The sequence below is a fragment of the Otolemur garnettii genome, unplaced genomic scaffold (assembly GCF_000181295.1).
Source record: "Otolemur garnettii isolate 467f Iridium unplaced genomic scaffold, OtoGar3 scaffold00009, whole genome shotgun sequence".
Lineage (NCBI taxonomy): Eukaryota > Metazoa > Chordata > Mammalia > Primates > Galagidae > Otolemur > Otolemur garnettii.
The window spans coordinates 8,510,031-8,526,268 of NW_003852404.1; the positions used below are offsets into that span (position 1 = coordinate 8,510,031).

At 50.2% G+C, this 16,238-nt stretch overlaps 1 protein-coding gene across 1 annotated transcript; it reads right to left on the reverse strand.

Moving 5' to 3' along the window:
• Positions 1 to 7,220: 7,220 nt before the first annotated feature.
• CTRC (chymotrypsin C) lies at positions 7,221 to 14,166 on the reverse strand. Its single transcript, XM_012801557.1, has 8 exons — positions 14,106 to 14,166; positions 12,882 to 12,973; positions 12,688 to 12,785; positions 11,025 to 11,150; positions 10,087 to 10,223; positions 8,860 to 9,005; positions 7,831 to 7,983; positions 7,221 to 7,302 (listed from the first exon to the last, which is right to left on the reverse strand). Exons 1-8 carry the CDS (start codon positions 14,143 to 14,145, stop codon positions 7,288 to 7,290), a joined length of 807 nt encoding a protein of 268 aa, XP_012657011.1. The 5' UTR covers positions 14,146 to 14,166; the 3' UTR covers positions 7,221 to 7,287.
• Positions 14,167 to 16,238: the final 2,072 nt, after the last annotated feature.

The window sequence follows — 16,238 nt, forward strand, 5'->3', positions numbered from 1 at the left end:
TTTTTTAAGAAAAAATTAAGTTGGCATGCTGAACAAATAACATTCTAGTCCAGTGGTTTTCAACATGGCTGGGTTAGCCCACTAGGGGACATTTGACAATGTTTGGAGACATTTTTGGTTTTTCTAGCCGGGCGGTGATGTATTATTGGCATCTAGTGAGTAGAGAACAGAGATGCTGCTGAACGCCCTCCAAAGCACAGGACAACAAGGGCTTGCTCGGCCCCAAACGCCAATTGTGCTGAGGTTGAGAAAGGCTGTTCTAGGCTTTGGCTTGCTGTGTGACCTTGGATGAGTCATGTAAGTCTTAAGGCCTGCAGCTGCCCATCTGTGAAACAGGGGGAAAACATTTGTCCAGTCTGTGTCACAACACTGGGGTGAAGATTTGCATGATGTGGGGAACATGCTTACATCTCAGAAGGTCAAAGCAGATCTAAAAAATTAAGATCTGGCAGCCACGGGGGGAAGGGAGGGCTTCACTGAGATGGATTAAGATACACTTTACTGTCTGTTCCTAAGACAATAGGAGTGTGCCCTTCCCCAATAACTTCATTTTCTAAATGGGGTCAAAACAGGAGCTTCTTCCAAAGCAGAGCAAACAGATGATGGCAAGCTGATACTTACCAAGCACTCACATTTGTTGCCTAATCTAAGCCTTGGAAAACCCGGTAGAAGGCTCCCTTTTTTCAGAGGAGGATGCTGGGGTTCAGATAGGCAAAATGACTTGCCCAAGATCACACAGCTTCTAAGTGGCAGAATAGGGCTTCAACCCTAGGTTGGTCTGATTCTAAACCAAGCTACTGGATACCATGGAGACAGCATTCTGCATCACCTCCTAGTACTTCAATAAGCTACTTGTTGTCAGGGAAGAGGGTGGAGTAAGTGAGCATACTTTCCTGATGGGCTTTCTTGCTCTTCCTGAGACCCTCACTTTTCTTGCTTTGGGGCAGAGCACAGTGCCTCATCAGTGCCTGCCTGGCACTGTGCAGACAGCTCTGCTCTGTTACTGCAGACTCCAGTTTTTGCCTGAACTGGAAAAGCAGAGGGGAAGGTGGACTTTAACTCTTAAAGACTTGTGTTCAAGTCCTTGCTTGACTTATCATCAAGATAGAGAGAAGCCAGCTCCTGAGGACCACTCCAGGGCCCTGATGGACTTGTCGTCCATCTTGACAACAAGTCAGCTGTTGTCACTTTGGAGTGTTGTGGCCTGGACAAGTCATTGATCTTCTGAACCTTAATTTCCTTGGTAACAGTCCATGTGCACAATTGTTATGTGGGTAAGAAAATTGTTGTGTGTAAAAGACCTTCGTAATCTCCCAAGGATCATGCAAATGTGAAGGTACAGAAGCCCATTGGACTGGATGTCAGAAGACCCAGGTTTCAGTCCCAACTCTACCTCCAACTCCCTATAACAGTTTGGGCTCTTATTTATCTATGGTAGTCACTCCAAAAACAACCATTTTGGAAGTTCCATAGTTTATCTTAAAGGTTAATGAAGGTTAATGTGAATTGGGCATTCTGCTACACGTATCTGTATTTGTTTTAATATAAAAATAAGGTTTGTCCTGTATGAGGTCACAGAACAAACACCAGTTTGGTACATGCCACGTGTTTGCTGTGTGACCTTGGGCAGGCCACACAGCCTGGGGTTGCGAATCTACAAAACAGGGAGAGGGACATAAGCCCAGTCTGTTTTGCCACACTGCTGTCAGGATTAACTTCACTGAAATGGGTTTTTACCAAGAGGTCTTTAATTAGGCTAGAAAGTGGACAAGTTGAGCAGCAGAGCTAGCTTCAGGAATGCTGGATTCTGGGCCCTGGAGTGGGCCCCAGGACCTGGCTTGTCTCCATCTTTTGGCTCTGTCTTCTGTTGTGAGTTCCACTCTGACTCTGTTAAGTGGCCTGTGGCAGCTGCAGGTTCTCCCTTCCTTGGGGACAAGATCACTGCAGAATCTGTGGTCCAGGATTTCTCAGCTGCAGAACGGCTGGCATTCTGGGCGTGGTGATTCTTTGTTATGAGGACTGTCCCCTGCCTTGTAGGATGTTCAGCATCCCCCCGGCCCCCACCTACTCGGTCCCAGTATCCTCACTCCCAACAGGTGTGATAACCACACATGTCTCCATGCATTGCCAAAGGTACCCTGGGGAACAAAGTCACTCTTTCTCCTCCTTTCCCTCTCATTTTGCTGTTTGTAGCCTCACTTCCCTGCACCCTCAAACCCAGCATGCATGAGAACCTCTGGAAGCTCCCGGCATAAATCCTGCAACCTCTCTGATTGGACCTGCCTCAGGTCACATGCCCATCCCTGAACCAATTGTTGTATTGGGGGAGGGGATGTAATGCACTGATTGGCCAGTTTTGGAGCGCTTGTTCCACCCTGGGCAGTGAAGCTCCAGCCGCGCCACCAGACCAGGGGTGCTCTGGGCCAACACCTAGGCAGAAATTCAGGCTTCTGTGCTGGGTAGGAGGAAATGGAGGCTGGGAAAGCAGAGAGCAAGTAGGCATTCCAGCCCACCACCCTTCCTAGAGCTTGGTTCATCATTTGTATATTGTTTGACAAGGCAGTCTGTCAAATTCTAAACTGGGCCTTGAGGTCTCAGTGGAGCAGGGAGAGCCAAATGCGAAATTCTCATGGGGCTTGTGACTCGTTCAGAACAATTCTTCTGAGGACCCATGTAGCTCAGTGGCCAGGGGCTTGGGCTGAGAGCCTGTTGACTTTGTGATTGACTCTGGTTTGCATCCTGCTCCTGAGTGTGGTCTAGACTAGCAGCTGCAGCAAAATTTAGGTTAGAAATACAGAATTTCATACCTGTAATCCCAGCACTCTGGGAGGATGAGGCAGGTGGATTGCCTGAGCTAGAGCAGACCTCGTCTGTAAAAATAGTTGGGTGCTGTGGCGGGCGCTTGTAGTCACAGCTACTCGGGAGGCTGAGACAAAAGAATCTCTTGAGCCCAAGAGTTTGAGGTTGCTATGAGCTGTGACGCCACGGCACTGTACCCAGGGTGACAGCTTGAGACTGTCTCAAAAAACAACAACAACAACAACAACAAACAATTTGAGAAGCCCTGAGCCAGGGCAAGTTTCACCTCTCTATTCCTCCCTTTCTTCACCTATCACTTAGAAACAATATCTAAACTGTTTATCTCTTAGTGTTGTTAGAACTAAATAATGGTTTCTTCACATAAAGCTCTCAGAATAGTAAATTGTGCAGTGAAGGTTCACTCTTTGACCTGTAACCCTTGGATAGCAGAATAGAACAGAATTCTTCAAACTTTTCCATCAAACAATCCCAGTAGATCAGGGGTTGGCAAACGTTTTATGTAAGGGACCAGACAGTAAATATTTTAGACTTTTGGGCCATATGGTCTCTGTCACAATTAGTCAGTTCTGCCGTTGTAGTGTAAAAGCAGCCATCTGGGCATAGCTGTGTTCCAATAAAACTTTATTTACAAAACAGATTTGGTTTGCAGGCTCTGGTTTGCCGCAAAGTGATAATCGGGGGTCTAGCACATGGCAGCCACAACAACACAATGTCTCAGAAGCTTCGTTCTTCATCTGGAATGCTTAATTTGAATTTTGTGCCTTAGTAATATAGCTGGGTTTATTTTAATATGAAGTTCTTTTCTTCCCTCCTAATCTTTGCAGAAAACAGATGCTCTGGGAAGACATTCTGTGTTTATTCTCTGCCTTCACACAGCACCTCCTCCCCACCTGGCCCACTGCTGTGAGGACCTTTGTAGACATGTGTCTCAACATGACAGGACTGAGCTTCTGGGAACTGGACCACAGGACATGCTGCAGGTTTGAGGCCAGTAAGGAATGAAACTTCCTCTCTTGAGAAATGAAACAGAGAGGGATGATTTGATATTAGGAGTCCAGGGAGCGAGGTAATTAGTAGCAATGACTCCTTGCAAGCCTCTGTTATTTTATTGGCTCCCAGTAAGGAGACAGAGCAGGTGTCCATTTCACAGATGAGGAAAATTGAGGCTAAGAGCGGTCAAGCCCTTGATACTGCCTGTCATGGCAGAGTTCATAGCTTCAGCCTAGTGAATGCCTTACCTCGGTGCTACCATAGTTTAGGCTACTAATATGAATCAGAGAATGTGGATGTGGTGGGCTGCTAAGATGGCTGTGATTCTTCCCACTTCTTGTGTCCATGACCTTTGCCATGTGACTTTCCAGTGCCCTCCCAGAGATGTGTGGAGCCAAGCTGCTCCAGCTTAACCCATTCTAGGTCAGCCAACACCCAGCTGACCCCTAGACATAAGAATGAGTCCAGCCCAAATCAGCAGGGCTACCTGACTCACCTCCAACTGACCCCCGGTGTGTAAGCAGTGACTATGCATCACTAGGTGCCACTAAGGGCTTGGGATCCCTTGTTATGCGGCACTATTGTGCCTGTACTGAGGATGGACACGATGGCCTTTTGTGCATGTCTGGGAGCAGTAACTGTCCTCTCTGGGCCCTGTCACTTTGGGCTTATTGCTGGCTTCACTGAGGCTTGTCAGCATGCCCACAGGCCACCCCTCGTTGGTCACTAGGGGACGTTGGTGTACAAGGGCATCTTTAGACTTTAGGACTGATGGCAGAATAACATGGTTGTTAGTTGCTTAGGCTCCAGGTTTAAATCCTGGTCCCTCATTACTAGCTATTTGATCTGGGGTGAGGTTTGAAACATCTCTGAGTCTTAGTTTCATTATCCATAAAGGGGAATAATAATCAGAGTTGTGATGAGAAATAAAAGAGATCGTATATGAGAAGCCCTTGGGCACGGTGCCTGCCATAGATTAGCAAGTGCTCAATGCACATGGGCCGCACAATTGCTATCAGGCACCCATGACATGCTGGTGAATCACTGGCCCGTGGGGCTTGCAGCACCCCTGGTCAGGATCCCCACCCACAGCAGGCAGAAGGTGGAGGTGGGAGGCTCAGTGTCAATGTTCCCAGTTTCCCTTCCTCCCAGCCACTGGTTTCTGAGCTCTTGGACAAAGATCACAAATCCTTTGTGGGATGTCAGGGAATCCTGTCTGCTCCCCCCCCCCCAGGTACTTTGCATTTTGCCTTCAAACTAGGAGGAAGGATCATGCATTGGGTGCCTCACAGCTTCCCTGCTTTCCCTCTTGCCTGCTCTAAATCACCCTCCCCGCAAATGTAACAAATAATCATAAATACAGTGGCTAAAAACACACATTTATTTCACACTTCTGGAGCTCTGAAGTCCACGTTTTACCTCATTGGGCTAAAGTCAAGGTGTGGGCAGGGCTGGAGCTCCAGAGAAGAATCCGTTTCTTTGCCTTTTTCAGTGTCTAGGGGCTGCCTGCCCTCCTGGGCGGGGTGTGAAGCTTCCCAGCCAGCAGGCAGCATCTTCAAATCCCTCTCTGGATCTGAGTCCCTTACTTTCATCCTCCTGTCTCCTGACCCTGGTCCTCCTGTGTCTCCCTTTTAAGGTCCTCAAGGACCCTTGTTAGTTACACAGGGCCCTCCCAGACCATCTGAGATGCTCATTCTGGGTCTTTAATTTAATCCCATCTGAAAATTCTTTTTTTGCCCTTTAAGGTGACAGAGTCACAGGTTCTGGGGAATTAGGGTATAGAGATCTTCTGGGGAGGCCTTATTCTGTCTACCATAGGCAGGCACTGATTCTTGGGCCCAGCAGTGGATCTTGTCCTGAAATCTGAGAATTTTACGATCTTGTTGAACAAATAAAACTGTGGCTTATGTTTTACCACGTTGCTAGAAAATAGTGGTTTTGATGATTTAATCACATTCCTGAAAGGTGATTAAAATTGGGGGCTGGAGGCTGCTGCTCCACACTGCCCTTAAGCCTCTTATAATTACTGAATACCTCCCTTTCCCCCTTTTGATTACTGCCTCAGTCAGGGCCACGTCATCCCAGCTGCAGTGGCCTCCTCACTGGCATCCCTGCCTCCATTCTCGCCTGCTCCAAATCACTGTCCCCACAGCAGTCAGGCGGACACTTTATAGTGTGTGCCTTGACCGCAGTGGTAATTTCTCTATCTAAAACTCCTTCCTGGATCCTCATTTCCATCAGAATAAAGTCCCAACAGGCCCTACCATGGCGCCCAGCCTTCCGTGAAGGGCCTTTTTTTTTTTTTTTTTTTTTGAGACAGAGCCTCAAGCTGTCCCCCTGGGCAGAGTGTCGTGGCATCACAGCTCACAGCAACCTCCAACTCCTGGGCTCAAGCGAGTCTCCTGCCTCCGCCTCCCAAGTAGCTGGGACCACAGGCGCCCACCACAACGCCCGGCTATTTTTTTTTTGGTTGCAGCCGTCATTGTTGTTTGGCGGGTCCGGGCTGGGGATTCGAACCCGCCACCTTAGGTGTACGTAGCTGGCGCCTTAGCCGGTTGAGCTATAGGCGCCGAGCCCGTGAAGGGCCTTTGCTTACTCTCCAACCTTGTCACGCACCTCTCCCTGCTAGGGTGACCAGCGTGTGTTCTGATTTTGGTTTGCCCAGGATTGTTCTGCTTTTAGCACCAAAATACCTCCTATACCCTCACCATGCCCATCATGGGGTAAGCATGTGATCAGGGCTCACTACTCACTTCTTCTTCTTCCTTTTTTTTTTTTTTAAGAGACAGAGTCTCACTTTATCACTTTTGGTAGAGTGCCATGGCATCACAGCTCACAGCAGCCTCCAGCTCTTGGGCTTAGGTCATTCTCTTGCCTCAGCCTCCTAAGTAGCTGGGACTACAGGCACCCACCACAATGCCCAGCTATTTTTTGTTGTAGTTTGGCCGGGGCTGGGTTCAAACCTGCCACCCTCAGTATATGGGGCCAGTGCCCTACTCACTGAGCCCCAGGCACTGCCCTCACTACTTACTTCTTAAAGCAGAGAGCCCAGGCCACCTGCAGCCACCGGGCCCATGCTGGGCTGGAGACCTGCTAGGCTGCTCCTTCCTCAGGGAGACTGTGGTTGCCCTTGAGCTTCTGGTGTCTTCCTGTGGCCAAGCCTTGCTGGGCTAGGGGAGGCTGTTCTTAGGGGTCCCCATCCCCCTGCAGCTGGGGGCTTGAAGACCCACACAACCCCTCTGTGGAGGACCAGAGAGCGATATGATTAGGGTCTCATGACTTCCTGGGAGCCTCCCCCCAAGACCTGGCCAGCCTGCCTAGTGGAGCTGTGTCTTTAGATCCCTGGGGGAAAGAGGCAGTTCCCAGAGAGGAACCCACAGGGGAGGCGCAAATCAAGCATCCAAGGGCTTGGTGGGTAGGGGGGAAGGAGGTTTATTGCTGTTGTTGGGATTTGCTGCCATGGCTTCCCAGGACAGATCACAGTTGCATTTTCTGTAGGAACAGAGAACAGTGTGAGGGACCTGGGGTGTACCAACTTCTGGGGAGTACAGGCTCTGCGGGAGGGTAGGTCTGAGGGGCACAGCCCGCAGCCTTGACAAGCCAGCCTGGCCTCTGTCCAAGGGGTCTCAGAACACAAGTGGTCCCCAGTGGAAAGCCACCAGCCCAGGTATCCCTCTGTGTCTCCACCCTCAAGAGGACAAATGGCCATCCACACCACACCCTCTCTTTTGCTGGGCGCCGCTCTCAGGAGGCCACGTTTCAGTTTTGGGGTGGGAACATAAGTATTTGCTGAAGGCAGTGGATGAATGGATGGAGGGGTTTGTGGCTGTTTCTTTCACTGCACTCAAGTCCAGGCACCCAGTGAATTATGAGGAAGGGAGCGGATCAGTGAGTGAGCAAGTGAATGAGCAAAAGGATGGATGAATGAATGAATGAAGGAGTAGACATGGGCAGGTGAGGGGCTGACAGGTGCAGGGAGGGGCGTGGAGACAGCACCCACCTCGTTGACCCAGTACCCACCTCGTTGATCCAGTCAATGTAGGTGGACACCCGGGTGAAGACTGTGGGCTTCTTCTGGGTGTTGCAGCCCAGCCCAGAGCCAAAGCTGACGATGCCACGTACCTCCCAGGATCCGTTCTCAGCCTGGCAGTTCAGCGGGCCACCAGAGTCCCCCTGCACCAGACCAGGGGGGCATCAGCAGGCAGGCTGCCCCAGAGGCAGCCTTGGGAAGTAGGGGTAGGCTGGGGGTGGGGTGGGGTGGGGTGCAGGAGGTGGGCCAGCTTCTCAGCCCTGTGAGTTCCTGTTTTGGCCTCATTCTGCCACTGGTGAAAGAGGCAGGGAAAATATGGTTCGGGGCTGCCTTGGCCTCATCGTGGGAGGTCCTGGGCACAGTTGGACTGGTTTCTGGTTTGCTGTGTGATCATGGTGCTAACCCACTGCGTGCCTCAGTTTCCCTAGATGTTCAGGGCACCGTGTCTAAGACTCTGTGAGCTGTCCAGATAAGTGAGGATGCTGTGAGCTGTTTTGGAGGCCTGGGAAAGTGAGGACGGCAGATGGGAGTGGCGAGAGGGTTTGAAAACAGGATAGTCCTTGTTTCATAATTCAGTGGCAGACTCCTGAAGTCCCCTGTCTCTCTAGACTGGTGGAGCTGATGGCGGGAAGTCACAGGTGTAGAGACTTCAGTGAAGCCTCTTCTGTGTCCCTTAGACTTGCTCAGTGCTCACAGCAACCCCGTGAAGTGGTTACTGTAGCTCCATTTTATCGATGGGAAAACAGGTTCAGAGAGGTTCAGCGTCCTTCCTAAGATTACAGAGCTAATCCGTAGTAAGTGGTGGGAGCTGGACTCAAACTCAGATACTCACGTGCAGCTCTCATGCTCTCACGACAGTGCAAGGGAGAGGGGTGGGTTGGGGTGACGGGTTCCCCCTAAGCCTGCTAGGCCCAGCTAGGCGTCAGTATCCTCTCTGGGAAAGGGTTTGCCCAGTCACATGCCCCTTTGCCCCTGTCCACTCTGCCACCTGGAGTAGGGACAGCATGGAGGCCACTCACATTGCAGGCTGAGATGACGCCATCACCCCCGGCGCACACCATGTTCTGGGTCACCCTGAAGCTCCACCAATCTGGCTTGCTGCACGTGGCGTGATCCACCACTGGCTGCAGGCCCTGCTGCAGCTCGTCCGCAATGGGGCCGTTGGCTGGAGAGAGAGCAGGTGGTGACCAGGGAGGTCCCACCCCACCCCAGCAGGGAGCAGAAGGGTGGGACAGGAAGCAGGGGAGCTGTGAGAACCACACACATGCCCTCCAGGCCTCTGGGTGGGGAAGGGGGACCCTTAAGGAATAACTGTTGAGATGTCTTTACCTTGGATTGGGGGGTGGGGTTGTCATTCTTTTCCTATAGGTCTCTGCCTTTAGTGTCACACATTAAAAGGGCTTTCTCCCCCAAGATTTTCTAAATATTGAGCTGCATTTTCCTCTAAGTCTCCTGTAGTTTCATTTATTGGCATTTAACTTTTAATTGAGCATGATATATTATGGGGTCTAACCCCCAGCCCCAAGTAGGTTTGTGTTAGCTTGTTTATACCGCATTTACTCTATGCCAAGCCCTATTCTATGCACTTGACATTTTTTTTTTTTTTGAGACAGAGTCTCACTTCGTCACCCTTGGTAGAATGCAATGGCGTAGCAGCTCACAGCAACCTCAAACTCTTGGGCTCAAGCGATTCTCTTGCCTCAGCCTCCCAAGTAGCTGGGACTATAGGCGCCCACTACAAGGCCCAGCTTTTTTTAGAAATGAAGTCTTGCTCTGGCTCAGGCTGGCCTCAAACCTGGAGCTCAGGCAGCCTACCTTTCTTGGCCTCCCAGAGTTTGAGGATTACAGGCGTGAGCCATCACTCCGAGCCCTAATTTTCTTTCTTTCTTTTTTTTTTTTGAGACTGATTCTGACGCTGTTGCTTAGGCTAAATTGTGGTGGCATGATGATAGCTCACTGCAATCTTACATACCTGCCTTAGCCTCCCAAACTCCTGGGATTACAAGTGTGAGTCACTGTGCCGGGCCAGACAGATTCTAATCCATTTAATCCTTGCAACAAAACCCCTCATATGTGCTCGTTAGAGCGTCTGCCTCAGGGTATGTGCTTAATAAATATTGGCTGTTAGTATAAAGTTTACAAAGATATGAAAGTGTTTAGGTAAAAAGGAAAAGTAGTAGGCAAATACAGGTGGTAGGCTGCTTCCTTCAGGAAGGCTCTTGGGATTTTCTAGGGGCTGTACTCACTCCAGAGGCGGCCCCAGCCTGTGACATAGCAGGGGAAGTCCTGGGGCAGCAGGGAGCCCTCTTCTGGCAGGCAGGCCACCTGGATGGTGTCACTCAGCTCCACGTGTTCCGCCAGCTTGATGAGAGCAATGTCATTGCTGGAATCCAAAGCAGAGAGTGAGAGTGGGCAGAAGGGCCCTGACCCCACAAGCCCACACTAAAGAGGCTCAGGCTTGGAATTGGGAGTCAGGCCAAAGGTGCCCAGGGGCCCTCCATAGACATCCTGGCCACTGGCTCCTTATTGGCCTTTGGGGATGTCAGAGGACAAGTGACTTGCTGACTAACCTGCCCTGTTTGACTTAGCTTTTTTCTCTGTGTGTGTGTGTGTCACTACATCGTGAAGGGGTTAAAGGGAGACCGGGCCAGAAGCCTTCAGAATCTGCCAGTTATGCAGGGTTGGAAATTCAGCTATAGCTTCATGGGAAATAGCAGTGTTAAATGAGAGGCTCTTACAGATGCCACTTTAAATACTTTCATGGCAACCTTGGAGAGGGCAGCACTGGGCTGTGTGACCTGGGACATATGCCTTAACCTCTCTGAGTCTTGGTTCTTTGTCCAGGGCTGTTGTGAGGATTAAATAAGAAATGGCATATAAAGCGCCTTTTGCAATGCGTGCATACAGTAGGCAGTCAGTAAAGGTGAGTCCTGGTCCAGCCTCTGGAAAAACACTGTGGGGAATTCAAGGTTCTTACTCCAGAGGCCCTTGCCCTGTGAGGGGAAGCAAGGGGTGTCCTCTCCACATAGCATTTGCCATTTTGTGTAAGACAGTCATCCACCACTGTCCAGGGTGAGGATGAGGAGTCAGGTACAGAGAGGGGACAGGCTCTATAGCTCTGTCTTGGGGACCCCTCCTTCTGCGCTGTTCTCAGGGGCCGTGAGATGGTCAGCTGGGCACTCACCGCAAAAGGAGGGAGTTCCACTTCTCATGGACATGGATGGTGTCCACTGCCACAAACAGGGAGCCTTCCTCGTCTGGCACCTCCAGGTTGTTCTTCCCCAGGGCCACACGGTAGGTCCGGGAATTGCTGAGTAGAGCAAGGGAACCAGGTCAGGGTGGCCTCCTTCTCCCCCCAGCTAGTGGGGTAGGGGTAGATAGAGAAGAAACTGGGGCTTTAGTGACTGAGCCCTGTGGCCACCTTGGGACTCAATGGGGGGAAGTGGGTGTCTGTCCCCACTGTCCCTTCCCAGAATGAAAGGAAAGGACCCAGGGCTAGGAGTTAAGGGACTTGGGTTCATGCTGTGGTCTTGCCACTGCTAGCCGGGAAGCCTGTGCCTCAGTTCCCCTCTCTGTAAAGTGGAGTTAATATGGAACTTACCTCCCAGGGCTGCTGTGAGAATACAGGAATCCAAGCTCTCACTGCCTCATGCCCACATTACTGTGACAGCCTCCTCACTGCCTCCCTGCTTCTACTCTGGCCTCCCTCCCCTCTATTCTGAAGCCAGTAGTGTGTCCCAGAGGTCGCCATAAATAGGAAAAATTAATAAACTCATATATTTTCAATGTTTATGTATCAACATGTAGGGAAATATTTTGTAAGATTTTCTGATGCATATTTTGTAAATAAAGGTACGTTTAGCTACAATTTCCCATTTCTTTGTGTATGGTAACTACCTTTAGGACACTCTGTATAAGTCAGCCTATGACCTCTTTTGCTCAGAAACCCTTCCAATAGCTCTCTCTCTCTCAGGGTCAAAGCCAAGCTCTTTCACTGCCCTGTGTTACTGGGCACCTGTCCCCTTTCTAACCACTTCCTCCGGCTCTTCCCTGGCACACCCTGCTCCTGTCACACCAGCTTCCTTGTTATTTTTCAACTGGACCAAGCAGGGCTTTCCTCCAGGCCTCCGCACTGGCTGTTCCCTCCACCTAGAACACCCTTCCCTCAGATCTGTGGCTTCCTCCCTCACTCCTTTCAGGTCTTTGCTCAAGTATCCCCTTCCAGAGAGGTCCCTCTGGCCAGGCCATTTAGCATAGAACTCTCTTGCTCTTTTTATCCCCTCTTCTGACTTTTTTTTTTTTTTTTTTGAGACAAGAGTCTCACTTTGTTGTCCTTGGTAGAGTACAGTGGCGTCACAGCTCACAGCAACCTCAAACTCTTGGGCTCAAGCGATTCTCTTGCCTCAGCCTCCGAGTAGCTGGGACTACAGGCACCTGCCACAGTGCCTGGCTATTTTTAGAGACGGGATCTGGTCTTGCACTGGTTCAGGATGGTCTTGAACTTGTGAGCTCAAGCAATCTACCCACCTTGGCTGCCCAGAGTGCTAGGATTAATGATCTTGTTTTTCTTCACTACCACTCAATGTATTATATAGTTACTTGTTTAACTGTGTGTTGCCTTCACTGGAATGTGAGCTCCCCGAGGGCACAGACCGTTCACTGCTGTGTTCCCTGGCACGTACTAGAGAAATACTTGTTGCCTGAAGAAATGAACTGAACCGAGTTAGTGGATGCCAGCAGTGTGTTTAGCCCAGTGCCTGAGTGTATCGTAGGTGCTCAGCGGAGGCAGCTGATCGGACTCCTGCCCCAGGTGACTGCTGGGGCTGCGGGACATTGTCCACACTCACCTAATGCAGTGGGCAGCGGTGAGGACAAAGTTGCTGGCGATCAAGGTGCCGCCACATGTGTGCCTCCATGTGTCATCCTTGAGGTACTGGAGGGAGATCTGCAGGAGGGTGAGGAAGAGCCGTGTGTCAATGCATAGGTCCCCAGGTCCCCTGACCCCCCACTTTCCTTCCTGCTACCCCAGCAGAGTGCTTACCTGCCAGGGCCAGCTGTGGGGAACGGCATTCTCTCCTCCTACCACCCGGGCCGATAGGTTGGGCAGGAAGCTGGGAACGCCACAGCTGGAGGCTGGGGGAGACAGGACAGGAGGGATGGCAGTGAATGGGGCTGGCTTCCCCACTGGGGAAGGGGCTGGTGGGGTGGGCAGGTAAAAAGAGCATGGACTTTGGGGCTGGGCAGACTTGAGTTCTTATTTTACTATGTGACTTTGGGAAGCTCTCTGGGCCTCAGTTTCTCTTTCTGTGAAATGGGAAGACTAGCACTACCCTGGTGAGTTTGCCCTGAGGACTAAATTACACAGCTTATATAATGAGTTTAGCAAAAGACCCAATACAGAGATGATGCTTAGTATATTGAGAGAACTAAAAAGATGGCTGGCAGGAATGTGAATGCCGGGATATACTTGTATTCTTGTTCTTCTGGTCCTTTTCAGGCCACTGGATAACAGCAGGGTGTGTGTGTATGTGCGTGTGCGTGTGTGGGAGCCTTAAACCCACAGAGTTTCAGACTGTCGTAGCCAAGAAGCCGTGTGGAGTGGTCAGGATACTGAGCCTCACTGAGCCTCAATGTTCTCACCTATAAAATGAGGATATTAATGACCCTACCTCTCAAGGTTGTTTCGAGGATCAAATTAAATCATGCAGATAAAGGGGTTCGCACAGTGCCTGGTACATCATAAACACACAGTAAACAGCAGTTGCTATTGTTACTGTTGTTGTTAGCTGGAAGGACTCTTAATCAAGTGCTCTCACTTGCCAAAAATGCCAAGGAGATTTAGAGAGGCAAAGTGACTTGTTCAGGTCCTGCAGAGAGTGAGCGACTGATATTTAAGCCCAGTCCCTTCTGAATATGAGAGAACGTCGCCAAAACGAGGGAGGAGCTGAGAATCCCCAAGCGGGAGATGCTGCTGGGAAAGGCAGGCCTGTTGGTCCCGGGAGTGAATGCAGAGGGGAGTCTGCTGCGTCCCCACCCTTGCTCGGTGCTTTCCGCACCCCATTGCTAATCCTCTCCTGACCTGGCAGGTTAGATCATCACTCCTATTTTGCAGATGTGGAAGCAGAATTACCAAGCAGGAAGAGGCTTGTCTGACACACAGCTGGTCAGTAGCCCCTGAACCCACAGTGGACCACAAAGAGCCTTTCCTGGAAAGAGAAGGGCCCCCAGTCCTGTCTTTGTCCCCAGAGGCCACCCCATAGCTTACCACAGGCCAGGAGCGCAGCGAGGACGGTGATGCCCAACATGGTGTGGGTGCTCAGGACCGACTGGCCGTCAGGGAGGCAGGGGGACTCTTATAGGCAGGAGGGGGGAGAACCCCTGGTCAAGGCTAAGCCTGTACCTGGAGAGAAACCTGTTCTGATAAGGTTTTTTCCCTGACCTTGAGAGGTTGCTGTTTAATTTGGATAAGAGATGGGCTTTGCTCAGAAGCATGGATTTTCCAAATATCCTGAGACAGATAAATTCTGAGGTGAGAACACCCCCTCCCTGCTTTGCTTATAATGTTCTCTCATTGTCTTTCCCTACTTTAGCCTTTTTAGTTATTTATTGCTATTTATTGAGCATCTATTATGTGCTGGGCATTGTGATCAATAGGTCTTCCATCACCTTACCCAATTCTTCCAACAACACAATGCTATTATCTTCTCTCTCTTTTTTTGGGTCTTCTTTTCTTTCTTTATTCCTTTTTTTTTTTTTTTTTTTTGAGACAAAGTCTCACTCTTGCCCAGGCTAGAGTGCCGTGGCATCAGCCTAGTTCACAGCAACCTCAAACTCCTGGGTTTAAGCGATTCTCCTGCCTTAGCCTCCTGAGTAGCTGAGACTACAGGCACCCACACAACACCTGGCTAATTTTTCTACTTTTAATAGAGACAGGAGTCTCACTCTTGCTCAGGATGGTCTTGAACTCCTGAGCTCAGGTGATCCACCCACGTTGGCCTCCCAGAGTGCTAGGATTACAGGTGTGAGCCACCATGCCCGGCCTTATTATTTTCTCTTTAAAGATGGTTAGTGGTAGAGACCCAGAGGGTAAGTGACCATCCAGGGTCACACAATAGAGGCAGGCTTTGAAGCAGGTGCTTCTAACACCAGTCTGGGGCTTCTGAGAGTCGAGAGGTGCTGCTTCCCTCTCTGTTGCTGGGCTGCTTCCTGACCTTGCCCTTCCCCTTCATTCACCTGGCATTGCTCTGCTTTCCTGTCCCTGCTCCCAGGGTTGTGGGTGGGCCCAGAGGCTCAGAAGTAGGTGCTCGGTTGACCAAATTTCTTCCTGGATCTAGCTTAGTTGTTGGCCCCTCAGTTTCCCAGTCTCTATAATGGGTGGAAAGTATCAGATGGACGCTCAGGTTCTTTTCAGTGCTGAGGTTCTGTGACTTGAATGTCAAGTTCAGTGGCACATCTGAATTTGTGGCACGTGGGGTGGGTCCAAAGCACTGAATAACCAAAGGTCTAGCCAGAGCCGTCAGCATTTTGAGATCAGACCATCCCTTGGAGGATTTGATTTAATCCATTATGTAGGGGTGAGGGAGGATTCTTTTTTTTTTTTTTTTGCGGTTTTTTTGCTGGGGTTGGGTTTGAACATGCCGCCTCTGGCATATGGGGCCGGTGCCTTATTCCTTTGAGCCACAGGCACCACCCTGATTCTTTTTTTTTTTTAACCCACTGAGCCACAGGCGCTGCCCATGAAGGAGGATTCTAACTTGCATAGTTTCATGTAGCTTAACTTCTTTTTTAAAAACAAGCATACATTATTTTGGTAATATAAAAATCATCAAGTTTAATTTAAAAAAAAAGGATGCAGGCCAAGCATGGTGGCTCACGCCTCTAATCCCAGCATTTTGGGGGGCTGAATTGGGAGAATTATTTGAGGCCAGGAGTTCAAGACCAGGCTGGCTGACATAGTGAGGCCCTGTCTCTACAAAAAAAAGAAAATTAAAAATTAGTTGGGTATGGGTGCACATCTGTGGTCCTAGCTACTTGGAAGACTGAGGTGGGAGGATTGCTTGAACCGAGGAATTTGAGGTTGGAGTGAGCTATCATGGCACCATTGCACTCCAGGCTGGGTGACAGAGTATGTCTTTGTCTTTAAAAGAAGTCAATAAATAAACATAAAAAGATACAGAGAAGGGGGCTCGGTGCCTGTGGCTCAAGTGGCTAAGACGCCAGCCACATAAATCTAAGGTGGCAGGTTTGAATCCAGCCCAGGCCTGCCAAACAACAATGATGGCTGCAACCAAAAAAAATAGCTGGGCGTTGTGGTGGGCGTCTGTGGTCCCAGCTACTTGGGAGGCTGAGGCAGGAGACTCGCTTGAGCCCAGGAGTTGGAGGTTGCTGTGAGCTGTGA